This window comes from Nestor notabilis, unplaced genomic scaffold (genome assembly GCF_000696875.1).
Source record: "Nestor notabilis isolate BGI_N333 unplaced genomic scaffold, ASM69687v1 scaffold17599, whole genome shotgun sequence".
NCBI lineage: Eukaryota > Metazoa > Chordata > Aves > Psittaciformes > Psittacidae > Nestor > Nestor notabilis.
Genome location: NW_009945240.1, coordinates 7,449 through 20,189, shown reverse-complemented (window position 1 = coordinate 20,189; position 12,741 = coordinate 7,449). Strand labels below are relative to the sequence as shown.

The 12,741-nt window shown below is 37.7% G+C and overlaps 1 protein-coding gene across 2 annotated transcripts in view; it reads left to right on the top strand.

Moving 5' to 3' along the window:
* PIWIL1 (piwi-like RNA-mediated gene silencing 1) overlaps positions 1-12,741 on the top strand; it is a 16,436-nt gene that overhangs the window by 1,135 nt on the left and 2,560 nt on the right. Inside the window, exons 3-18 of one of the 2 annotated variants that reach the window (XM_010022784.1) lie at positions 3-106; positions 817-953; positions 2,445-2,659; positions 3,501-3,622; positions 4,286-4,366; positions 5,363-5,560; positions 5,943-6,054; positions 7,030-7,150; positions 7,795-7,912; positions 8,092-8,206; positions 9,157-9,344; positions 10,036-10,108; positions 10,450-10,650; positions 10,961-11,064; positions 11,570-11,640; positions 12,134-12,287. In XM_010022784.1, the coding sequence (XP_010021086.1) occupies positions 3-106; positions 817-953; positions 2,445-2,659; positions 3,501-3,622; positions 4,286-4,366; positions 5,363-5,560; positions 5,943-6,054; positions 7,030-7,150; positions 7,795-7,912; positions 8,092-8,206; positions 9,157-9,344; positions 10,036-10,108; positions 10,450-10,650; positions 10,961-11,064; positions 11,570-11,640; positions 12,134-12,287 (2,114 nt within the window). Of the gene's footprint in view, positions 1-2; positions 118-816; positions 954-2,444; positions 2,660-3,500; positions 3,623-4,285; positions 4,367-5,362; positions 5,561-5,942; positions 6,055-7,029; positions 7,151-7,794; positions 7,913-8,091; positions 8,207-9,156; positions 9,345-10,035; positions 10,109-10,449; positions 10,651-10,960; positions 11,065-11,569; positions 11,641-12,133; positions 12,288-12,741 lie in introns of both variants that reach the window. The other variant, XM_010022785.1, reaches the window with a different exon arrangement.

Here is a 12,741-nt window from a genome sequence, read left to right as displayed (position 1 = left end):
AGGCTTTGCCAATTCAGCCACCTGGCCGTCAGCAGCCACGTGTTCATCCATCACTATTAGAAGAACCTGGTGGCCGTGGACGGCAGAGGGTCCCTCAGAGTGTTCCACAAGGCCAGAGTGAGAGAAGGCCAGAAGGTCAGAAAGGGTGGAAAAAGTTCATTGCCCTCAAGAGCACAATTAAGCCATTCCTTAGGCTGTATTTGAAATTTTTCTTCTCAAAAAGAGATTGATTATTGAGATTTGGAAACATTCACTCTGCATCCTTTGTGATGATTGTATTGTCATTCTAAGGTGCAGTGTAACTGAACCAGGAATTTTGAAAACTACTTAAGTGTGCTCTACTCCATCTATACCATCTCTTCTATGAAAACAATGAATTAGGAAGCAGTTGGCACAATTACCTGCATGAATACCAATAGTTATTTCATTCTGCTGCTTGAATCTTAATAAGGAAATTAAACTTTCTTACCTATTTCACATCACAGTATATGTAAATGTTTTGGCGCCAGCTGGAGCTGACATGAATGATCTGTCCTCCCTGTGTTTGCAAGATTGATTTGGAGGGTTTACATCTCTTTTTCATCTGGCTAGTGAGCTGTTCTATTTGCTTACTCGTTAGTTGTCTGTAAATCTTAGGAAGTTAATACGTGTTACCTGAATGTTATTACGAGATGTATCTACTACATAGCAAAAGCTGTAATTTAACTTTTCGTGATTTATCTTGATTTTCAAATATATCTGATTTTCAAAATGGAATTGTATTTCTTTTTATATGTATGTAAGTGTTGACTGCAATTCTTTCTCTTGCTCAAATTTTGAAACAATAGGATTACAGATTTCTGTGGGATTTCAGGAATTGTCTTTAGCAGACAGGGGTAGGCGTCGCAGAGATTTCAATGACCTCGGGGTGAACACTCGGCAAGCCATAGAGCATGTCCAAGAATCAAAAACTGGTATGTTCGGATTAGACTGTAGGCATATAAGCAAGTTGAAATGAACAATTTTGCTTTGTTTCTGCTTTTAGTATCCCCTAGAGGGCCAAATAAAAAAACTCTTTATTGTGTAGTAGAAAAAGATGCAAGTTGCTCCCAATATCTGAAGAGGAACAGTAAGATGACATGTCTGATGGCAAAGTGCTTCAGACAGAAGTTGTGTTGCATTTTCAATTGCAACTATTTATACATAGATGATGATCCTTACATATTCCTGATGGCCACTTCTTCAGGCAGGACTCCTCAGGACTCTGTAGGTTTGTTTCTAGAAGCTCTGGTTTGTAATGCATTGGCCTAACCAAATTCATAAAGATCTCCTAATAAATGTGGAATTTGAGACCTCTTCTGAAGAAACTTTGTAGTATAAATAACAAGTGATGCACTTCTCTCCTTGAGATGAAATTGTGCATATGAAAAGAAGTAAGAGCAGGGTGTCCCAGCTGTCCTGCCTTCCTGCTAGAACACAATCCTTCTTAATGTTCAGTAGTGCTGTTGCTGTGCTGGTAATAGTTTTGTGTTGCGACTCTGAGGCATTGCAACAATGTAACAGCAACTGTAGACCATTTTTGCTTAATTGAGTAATAACTGGAGCATGCCATGGGCCGAAGAATGGCAAGGCATGGTTCTGCTCAAGTCACGTTGAGCCAAAAGCAGTACGGTTTTCATTTTCATCTCGCTGTTCTGTCTAGAGCTATGCTGATGCTAGGTCATGGATCACTGTACTTTGTAGGCAGATGTATTGCCAGCCTTTTGTTTTCTCTTTATAGCTTCTACAGTTACGCTTTTTATGTTTTCATTATTTTTTGTTTTCATCTGGGATGTTTTATTTCAGATGGGAAAAATGGATAATGAAAACCAAAATAAAATGGATGATCCATAATTGTCTGCAATGTACTTTTTGTATGAGACGTGTTTTTTGGAGAAATTGAAAAGAGACCTGAAAAGATCAGAATAAATAAGTGATCTGGAGCCATATCTTAGTGTTGTGGGGTTTTTGTTTGTTTGTTTGAAAAATCTTGAAATACCAAAAGAAATGTCATCTTGTAACATATATGAATGGGAATGTGGCTATCTCTACTGATTGACACTGTTAGTTTTTGTTCTAAGTTTATGATTCGTGTAAAGCAAGATTAATTTGTCCACAAAGTTTGGGTTTCGGTGGAAATTCATCCTTCTAGTATCAGTACTAATCCTTTTGGAAACAGGTTACTGATCTCAGTGTTTGCTGTGAGAGTTTTCCTGACAACTGGAGGGAAAAAAGCTCTAATAAGTGGGTGTCTGTGATAACACTACACCTATGTGAGCATTTCATATAGCTTAGTGAGTTGCAGGACACAACAGACCTCTAGTCTTCGTCTTAATGCCTTAGTTTTTTGAAATTTCTCAAAGCTGTTGAATTCTGCTAAACTGGTAGACGTTTGTAACTACTGGGATGTTTGCCTCTCATTTTAGGTACTTCAGGTGTTATGATAAAACTGACTACAAATTACTTCCGTTTGACATCCCGACCACAGTGGGCTTTATACCAGTACCATGTTGGCTATAGTCCTGAGATGGAAGCACGCCGCCTTCGATCAGCTTTGCTCTTTCAGCATGAAGAGCTAATTGGAAAGACTCATGCATTTGATGGATCAACACTATTCCTCCCAAAAAAACTAGTGAATAAGGTGTGATACGAGAATGCTATTCTACTTTTTATTTTGACATGTGTTTTATGATGCTTACTGTTTCTTACTGGTCTGGAAGAAGTTAGAGAATTGATGTCCCCCAAGCAATGTTTAGTTGGGTTGAATATATTAGTGTAAGCTAATTTGGTGATAAACTTCTAGTTCTTATGCTTAGGTTCTGCAGGCTAGAATCCTCTGCATAGAACTGGAGAGTACAGACAGTATTTGTCCTTTGGTTTTCTTTCTGCTTATATCTTTTCATAACTTCTGTATTTTAACATCCGACAGAATTGAAAGCTTGGATGTATTGGATGTATGTGGCAAGGTTTTGGTAGCTGTGGGGAGTCTGGGGTGACTTCACAACAGACCCGCCATAGACCAAAGCTAAGCCCATCAGCAAAGTTGATGGCTTCTCTCTCTGTTTAAAGGGGGAAAGGGGTGGAGGGGGAGAGAAATTCCAGAGTGGAAGAAAAGTCTGAGAAGAAAGGAGCAGTGGAGGTAAAAATGCTGTGTACTGATGGTAATATATTAAGTTTATTTCTTCAAGTTAAGTCATTTTCCTGTGATGGTAATTAATAAGTGATTTCCCTGTCTTCATATTGAATTCAACTGCTTTGGAGATAAGGCTCCATTCTACTCTGTTAGTCATCTTCACCCAAATGAACGAAGCCTTTTAGGTTGTAGTTCACAGTCATAGTAGAAATCAAATCCCTGTTTCAGCAAAGTCTGGAATTATTACTTGGAATCTTAATGTACAAGTCCAGTTGGTTATTAATGGGGCAAAGTCCAGAAGAAGCCTTGTTTGCCTCTGGTTTCATTAACCTAATTTCACTTTTCTCAGGTTACTGAAGTGTTTAGTAGGACTCGAAATGGAGAGGATGTGAAGATAACAATCACATTGACTAATGAGTTGCCACCTTCTTCACCTACATGTCTGCAATTTTACAACATCATCTTTAGAAGGTTTGCTGTCCAAGTTACGTCTTTATAAGAAGCCATTCTAAAAATGTCCGACCTGTTTTTCCTTTCCAAGGAAAGGGCTATAAATCAATATTACAAATGTAAATTTGTAAGCCTTTGTAGCTCCCGTTACTATGTGGCCAGTCACATCTGGCAACATTTTAGTATGCAGTTATATGCATGTTTCTGGCCCATGTTAGTGTGAAATGAGTTTGTACATTCTTCCTGTGGAAGCAGATTCGCACTAAAGTGCTAACTGTTGTGGGCAGTTAGCAGTCCTATCTCTGCCCTCTTGTGTCTGTGACTTTGTGTCTTAAAGCAAATGTAGTGCAGCACTTTTTAACTGGCAAATTACTTCTTTTGCTGTAGTCTTTCACTTAACCTTGGTACCTGGGCTGCTTGGTTCATCTGAAATGTAGCTTGTTTAGACTGCTACCTTCAGCTGGTTAGGGAAAGGTTGAGTTGTATGCTAATATTCTGAAGTGGTTAATTGTCATTAATAAGTGTCCATGGCCTTTCTAAATTGAGTTTAATGGAAAGGTCACATGTGTGATTGTTCTATCTAGTCAGATGGACAAAAAATGAGGTTGGCCAGAGGGATGGGACCATGCCTAGTTTGATAAAATGACTAATAACAGTAAATGATATCCATATTTCAACTTCTAGGCTTTTGAAGATGTTGAATTTGCAGCAGATTGGACGGAATTACTATAACCCCAATGACCCAATCAGCATCCCTAATCACAGGTTTGGCAAAAAGGGTACTTGGGCTTAAGGGTGTGCAGGGAGAAAGGATAATATTTTGGTACTTCTCTGGTGGTTTATTTTGTAATAAAACCACAGACTTAAATACTGGTATTCCTGGGAAGCATGAGACCTTCTTCTCCTAACTTAGTTTCTTCCATGTGTAAAATCTCATTACTCGTTACCAATGTGTATCCTGCTATTACATTTAACTCCAGTGTTAAAAAGTTTGCTTAAATGTCTGTAAGGCTGCTGTCTCATGAGTACTTTGATTTTAAATCTCAGAAGTGTCTTGCCTTCATTCTGAAGGCCATTTAATCTGTGGAAATTCGTACCTGGCCATACCTGGCTGGATGGGTACTTCTGGAACTCGCCTCATGCCAGCTGTCGTGTCTTGTTGCTGCTACAGGATTCCATACAATGTGACTGATGTTTATGGCTAGCCCTAGGCCTATTGTACAAGTTAGTAAGCTTGATTTTGGCTGTGGCCCCATCATATGTCTGTAGCGTACTCCTTGCCATTAACTTAGCTTGCATGACCTGGTTGGTGGAAGAAAGTGGACAGTGTTCTACTAGATGTACCATTGGTCTTTTTCTCTTTGAAGTGTCTTGAATACCTGTACACTTCATATGTAAGATATTTAAGACTTACAGCATGAAATGGATTTCTTAAGTTTTGAGGTATCCTTCCTTTCACTTCAGTTACATTGCTACATTATTCGGTTAATCTTTTACCTTAAGTTGACATTAAAGATACCTGCATGTAAAATTTTTTTTCTGTTAACTTTCAAGAGCTTGTTTATAATTGGATAATTTGTATTTGGTTAATGGTTTCTCTGTTGGAATGAGATGATGTTAAGGTCCTTTCCAACCCTAATCATCCTGTGATTCTATGGTTAACTGCTTTCTAATAGCTGGGAAAGTGACTAGAATGACTCAAGGGGTGAGAATAGAGATGCTTTAAAGCATGTTAAGATTCTGTTTGTTCTTCTTTGACAGGTTGATGGTTTGGCCGGGCTTCACAAGTTCTATCCTCCAGTATGAGGAAAGCATTATGTTATGTGTAGATGTAAGCCATAAGGTTCTTCGCAGTGAAACAGTGTTGGATTTTATGTACGGTCTGTATTACCAGGTTGAAGAGCAAAGATTTAGAGATACCTGTGCTAAAGAGCTGATAGGTTTAATTGTTCTTACAAAGTAAGTCTCTCTGGATTCTTCTTGTCTTTGAGATCTGTTTATTTTTTGGGGATGTTGCATGTCCTGAAATACACAATGAAGCATCAGAAAGATGAAAACAATATCATTGTCAAGCTAGCAAAGTAATTGAAGTGACAGCATTTCCAAAAGCAGAAAGTATATACTGGATTAGTTCTATTTTTGTTTAGTTTTATCACAGTTTAGCTTTTAGTAGAATTGATAGCCTGTTACAGTAGAAAACTTGAAGTTACTGCTGCTGATAGGAACAAAGCTTTCAACTTAAATGAGTATTATTATTAACCTTTTTGTCCTGTAGTTCTACTTCTTTTCTATTTAAGATGTAAAAATAGAAAAGAAAAAAAGATAAAATATGTTTATTCAGGTACAATAACAAAACATACAGAGTTGATGACATTGACTGGGATGCCAATCCACAGTGTACCTTTAGAAAATCAGATGGTTCTGAGATCAGCTACGTGGACTACTACAAAAGGGTATGGAAACTGAACTGTCAGTGTGTGCATTATACTGGGTCCAGTCCTCTAGAACGTCTTTATTAGTGGTGTGGGTGATGGAGCAGAGTGTACCCTCAGCATGTTTGCTGATAATTTACTGGAGGTAGAATATATGGACAGTCTTCTTAAAAGAAATTGTTACTTTTCGTTCTTTGAAACAAAGTTTATGTATGGCTTTCATAGCTTAACCTTCTCTACTGTGGAGGCCTACCACTGTAATTGTGAAATCTTTCTGCACATCAGTTTCAACTGTAAAACAGGATAGGGCTTAAAAAAAACTAAAGCAAAATTCATGTAATCCAGGATAAATGATAAATTCTCTCTGCCTTTTTTGACTTTGCTGTGATCTCACTTTTTTGTTTTAAATGCTACCCTTTGGATGGTTTCTGAGGTGTCATTCTCTTTAAGAAAAAGTTGATCTATGAAGTATGTTTGCTGACTGCCAGCTTGTGTTTGGTGCCTGTTTCTATTTGTCTGTTGGGGTTTGGGTGGTTTTTTTCACCTAACCTAAATTAGTAACTGCTACAAACCAACTCTTGCCAAATGCAAGGAAGGGTTGCGGGAAGGTTGAGTTTCAGAAACTTCACTTGGAATCTTTTTTGATTCTTATATTATCTTGAATTAAATTGTTCTATAGGGCAGGAACCGTGTCCATTACTGAACTGGAATAAGCATCCTAATCTTGAACTGGATACTATGGGTGATACAGCCTAGAGCAAGCAGAAGCATTGTTTCTATTGTCTCTTAACAAGCCAATAATTTGATCACATCAGCAGAGAGAATAGTGCTTCCTGTTTGCTCTTTTCTGACAAAATCTGTTCCTCTCAAATTAAATGTACTAACTGAAAAAAGTTGTTTGTTTTAGGAAAAATACTCATTTCAAGTGAGCATGATTATTAAGAAAACTGTGTTTGTTATGAATAAACTAACAAACAATATACTTTTGTAATTCAGCAATATAATCAAGAAATTACTGACTTGAACCAGCCTGTCTTGGTCAGTCAGTGCAGAAGGAAGGGAGGAAACATGATGCCAGGACCTGTGGTTCTAATTCCAGAGCTGTGCTTCCTAACAGGTACTGTAGCATTGTTTCATATCAAACCATCTGTCAAATTATAATGCATACTGAATCTGGTATTTTGATAGCAGCCTCTTGCCAGTTTAAGTAGAAGTGTTATGCTTGTGTAAACATGAGTTTAGAGTGAAGTTTTGTAGCTAAAAGATCAAGTATATAAATGAAGCTGAAGAGTTTGAGGGGTTTTCATGTTGTGTAGGCTTTATGCACGGTGTTCAACACTGGCCTACTGATAACTTGAAGCTTTTTGGAGGTAGAACTTCTGCTGAAGAAAAAGAGAAATTTACTATAGACTTCTGCTGAAGAAAAAGAGAAATTTACTATAGATTGATAATTTTGTAAGAAAATAAGTACCTTATTCCTCTGAGATACTGACTGTGCTCTAGCTGTACCTGTCCATCTCAGCACTGTTTTGTTTTCCTTTGGAAATGTAACTAAAGAGCTGCATGTCTTGGGTGGTTTCCTCTCAAGTGGAAAAATCCAGAATTTCTTTTTTCTATGCAGATGAGAATGTATGTACAGGGAGCAACTGAAAACCTTGCTGACACTTTATGTGTCTGCAGTACACGCTTGGTTCATCTGCATGACTTTCAAGTTCACTTTTCTTAGTCTTTTTACTCAGAAAAAGGTTTTGCTGTTAACAGGATTAACTGAGAAGATGCGTAATGATTTTAATATGATGAAAGACTTGGCTATTCATACACGACTGCCACCTGAGCAAAGGCAACGTGAAATTGGAAGACTTGTTGAGTACATCCGAAAGTATGCTTCCTTAATGTCTTCTGTACTTCTTTATCATACAAATTTTTCATGACAATCTTCTGTCCTGTAACAAAACTTTGGAAATAGTACTGGGTTGGTTTTTGTTTTTCGTTTTTTCTTTAAAAAGTGTCAGCAAGAACAAATTTTGTTGTTTTAATTTAAATCTTGTTTTTAAACAGAGATGACAATGTTCAGAAGGAACTCCAAGACTGGGGTTTAAGCTTTGATTCTAACCTATTATCCTTTAAGGGAAGAGTTGTTCAAGGTGAAAAGATCCTTCAATCGGGAAATACGGTAATCAACTTCTAAAATATTCTGGATAAACTGATAAAGCAAGTTTTTAAGGAAGGAACTACTGCTTGTTAGCTGATAAATGAAGGATTAGGAGTGAAAACCTTATACACAAATCTCTGTCCAAACAGGAGACTCTCACACTTAAATCGTTTACAAGTTCTGTTTAGAAACCCCTGGAGGTTTTCCTGGCTTGCATTACAATAGTGTCTTCCTTGCAAAACAGTCCCTCTGTCTGAACAAAGTTATTTCAGATACACAAACTAGGACACTAGAGATGTTTCTAACTAGCTTCAATTTATTAAAACACCAGCACTTTAAAATGAGAAGCCATTAATTCTTTTCAGTTGGTAGAATGCATATGGTATCTGTTCACTCTGAGGTGAGGTAACCTTGAGGTGAAAACTTAGATTTCAATTAAGTCATAGGTCACCATAAAACATGATAGATTTGTTCTCTAGTAGAGGTCTTTCATTTGAATAGATGCTAGATGCAAAAGGGCATCTTACAGTGTCTTGATCTGTATATCTGTGTTTGGTTTTGTGTGTATGCTGGGTGTTACTGAAAAGATCCTTTATCTTCTTTATAATAATACATTTTGTAAGTTAGTTATCTTATTAAAAAGGAAAATGTAAGAAAAATAAGTCAATGCATAAACAGCTGTGTCTTTGAGGCGCAGAGTCTGTGTGGCAAATAGCAACAACTTACCTGGGCTAAAAATCCTAAATATCTTTGCATCACTGTGAATAAAACATTTGTGGAGTGTGAGATTTCTTGAAAGGGCTAGTAAAGCTTGTTTTCAGTTAGTGACAAGAGCAGAAAAAGAACAGATTTCAATCAGTTTTCTAGGCAGAAGCATTCCAGCCTCTTCTTGAAGTGTGTCAGGAAGTAGATGTGGTATAGCTTGTTTAGGAGGGTGTTGATTTTCTTCCTTTACTGTCTCTTATTTGCAGTTTGATTACAATCCTCAGTTTGCTGATTGGTCAAAGGAAACTAGGGGAGCTCCCTTAATCTCTGCCAAGCCCCTGGACAACTGGTTATTAATATACACACGCCGCAACTATGATACTGCGAATACATTGCTTCAAAATCTGTTTAAAGTTACACCAGCTATGGGAATCAAAATGAACAAGGCAACCATGTAAGTGTCTCTAGAAAGCTGATGGAAGAATCGTTTTGTTAAGGCATATCTGTTAGCATGCTTGGGCTGTTAAATGAGGAGTATAGTACAGTATGTCACGCTACCAAGTTCTGTGAGATTTGTAATAAAACAGAGTTGCTTTCAGTAAGCAAATTGTTCAGTTTTCTCCAGTGACTGACTTCTTACACTTTTATTTGTAAAAGCTTTCACTGGGGGTTCAAGCATGACAAACCATATCAGACATAAAGTTGTTGAGCAAATCTTTCTCAAGTGGAGCTATATTTAATACAAAAAGGAGTCTTGGATGACATGGTTTAGTATGTGGTGTCCCTGCCTCTGGCAGGGGGGTTGGAACTAGATGATCTTAAGGCCCTTTCCTACCCTAACTATTCTATGATTCCGTGTATTTTCTTGCTGACTTTGGATGTATTCTGATTTGTTCTCTTTGCAAACATCTTCCTTTGAGTATCTGTGCTTGCTTTTAACTTTGAATTTCATTGCTCTTGGAAGCCGGAGTTATGGATGATTCCTCTTAATTTTCAAAATGTGTGAGTGTTGTATGTTTATTAATAGCCGTAAAAGTGACACTTCATACAGCAGTGGTGCATAATGAGCGCTTATGTTTTTGCTGAAGTTTCAATAGCTGTTAGTTGGGGTTTTTTTCTGTAAGCATCTCTCTCTTCCTTTTCAGGATTGAAGTAGATGATAGAACAGAAGCTTATTTAAGGGGTTTACAGCAAAGTATTACGTCTGACACAAACATAGTATGTATTTGAACCTGTAATTTCAAATTGTGTTAAACTCTGTTGTTGATGTTTTAAGACTAGTGGGATTCATTCTCAGAAATAAAACTCTTGGCTCCTGAGTATCTACTATATGCCTACTCATACTGCTGTTCAAACTCCAGACTAACTATGAGTATCCCTCTGGGAAAAGAGCCTTTGTACTTGGCTCTGGAGCATGGGCACTGAAACTTTACAGATATTTCTTTCACTGTGAACACTTGAATATTGCTCTTGAATGTAAGAAACTTCTAAAGAACTACAACTGCTACATAAATCTGAGAGTGCAGCTTCTTAAAAACATTTTTTTTTTTTCTTTAAAGGTAGTTTGCGTTTTATCTAGTACCCGAAAGGATAAATATGATGCTATCAAGAAGTACTTATGTACAGATTGTCCTGTTCCAAGTCAGTGTGTGGTTGCTCGCACTTTAAGCAAGCCTCAGACTGCTATGGCCATAGCAACAAAAATTGCCTTACAAATGAACTGTAAAATGGGTGGAGAACTTTGGAGTGTTGAGATCCCAGTGAGTAACTTTTTTTCAATGGTAATGGCTGGTTTGTTTATTGAGTCTTATTTAAAAACCAAACCTTTTTTCCTGCAAAAAGAAAATCATGATTGTTTGTGTAGTTTCTTTTGTGTCTGTGAGTAGAGGCGTGAAGTTAAATATGACATAAGGAGATACTTAATTCAAGAACTTGGTGCCTAAGGTTTACTGAAATGTCCTGAAACCAAAGACCTTATGTCAGGATCTTGTTTGGCTGTAGGATGGAGATGATGGGTGCTTTGGCATGTCTTCATGTACTAATATGTTTTCTGCATTGATTCCTTTTAAGCTGAAACAAGTAATGGTTGTGGGAATTGATTGTTACCATGACACACTATCTGGAAAGCAGTCAATTGCAGGATTTGTCTCTAGCCTGAATCAAACAATGACACGGTAAGATTTGAATGCCAGAGGGGGTGAGGGGATTGGGGGAAGAAAGAATCTTTGTATCTCCCTTAACTGAAAAGTAGCTTGAATGTAGTGGGTACAAATTGATTTACTGTGCATTGTTAATAAGAAGTATGTATTGTGAATTATTTTTTCCACTCCATCCCTTAAGGAATAGCCTTGTCCTTCTTCCACAGTGCTTGGGAGAGCTGGCAAGTAGTGGGACAAGGGCTGGGATGAAGAGGGCATCAGAGCTAGGGGCTCCTCTGCCTCTTCAGTTGACGTGTGCAAAAGCTTTTTGATTGAGTGGAATTGCACGTGGTGCTAAGGCATTTATCTACAGCAGGGGCTTTGCAAGGAACATACTGCCCTAGCATGCTAACTCTTGCTTGACTGCGTTGACCCACAATACCTAGAAAGACTTAAGTGCTCATAGCCATTTTAAAAATCACTTTATTGAGGTAAGCCTCGGAAATGCTTGGAAGCTCATCTGTTATTTTGCTCTTCACAGGTGGTTCTCCCGCTGTGTTGTTCAAAGTCGTGGGCAAGAACTTGTGGATGGGCTCAAAGCCTGCTTGCAGAGTAAGGGAAGGCTTTCTGTTCTTCTTGATTCACATCTAAGAATGACAGTTTAGCTTCCTCAAAACACACCTCCTCAGCTGCCTGGAGGGGAGGCATTACCAGATTAAAGATACAGTTGTGTATATTGCTGAAAATTAATAGCCTTTTGCGTGCATTCCTCCATTGATTCACATATTTCTTAACAATAATTATATACCACTTATCAGTGAACTTCAAAGAATGCTTTAAAGGAGATGGATTTAAAGGATGACAGCTCCTTGCTGTGATAGAGGCCAGCAGAGTAGATAGTCTCCTTGGGCTCTTTCTTTTTTTGCAGGTAACATTTGTGTATCATGATGCATACCTGTTTCTGGTTACTGAAATACTGAGGATCTTAAGTTTCAAAACTTAGGGCTGGCTTTCCAGTAGTAAAAATCCATTTTCGTTGTGGAAAGATTTGTCATTATAGCTAACAGCTTTTACTTTCTTTTTTTTTTTTTTTTTTTTTTTTAAGCTGCTTTAAGAGACTGGTTCAAGTGGAATAAGTATTTGCCCTCTCGTATTATTGTGTATCGTGATGGTGTAGGAGATGGACAGCTATATACACTGGTTAATTACGAAGTGCCTCAATTTCTGGATTGCTTGAAGAGTGTTGGTAAAGACTACAAGTAAGTCTTTTTCCACCCCCCCCCTTTTTCACACTGCAAGAGAAAAACACACCTAGGTACAAAAAGTAGTTACTGATGAAGATTATGTTGCCTTTTCATCCTTATTCATTTTGACTTGAGCTCAAATAACTGCTTTTTATGTGACTTGAGATACCTAACTTGTAATATAATAGGAAAAGTTTTTAGTACACACACCATTTGAGTGTTCAGACATACACTCTTCAGGCATTCTTGATCCATATGGGAGTCAGTACTTCTTTTTCAACTGGTTGATCATGTCTGGTAGGTCCATTGTTTTTTTTTTAATTTCCACTTTTGAAAGGACTGTCTGTTGTCCAGTCACATTCTGAGCAGTTTTCAACATTCTGCTTTAGAACTTAACAATTGCAGTGACTTGGTTTCATAATCAGCTTTGAAAAATGGAAATATTCCCTGACAAGGCAGCACAACACAA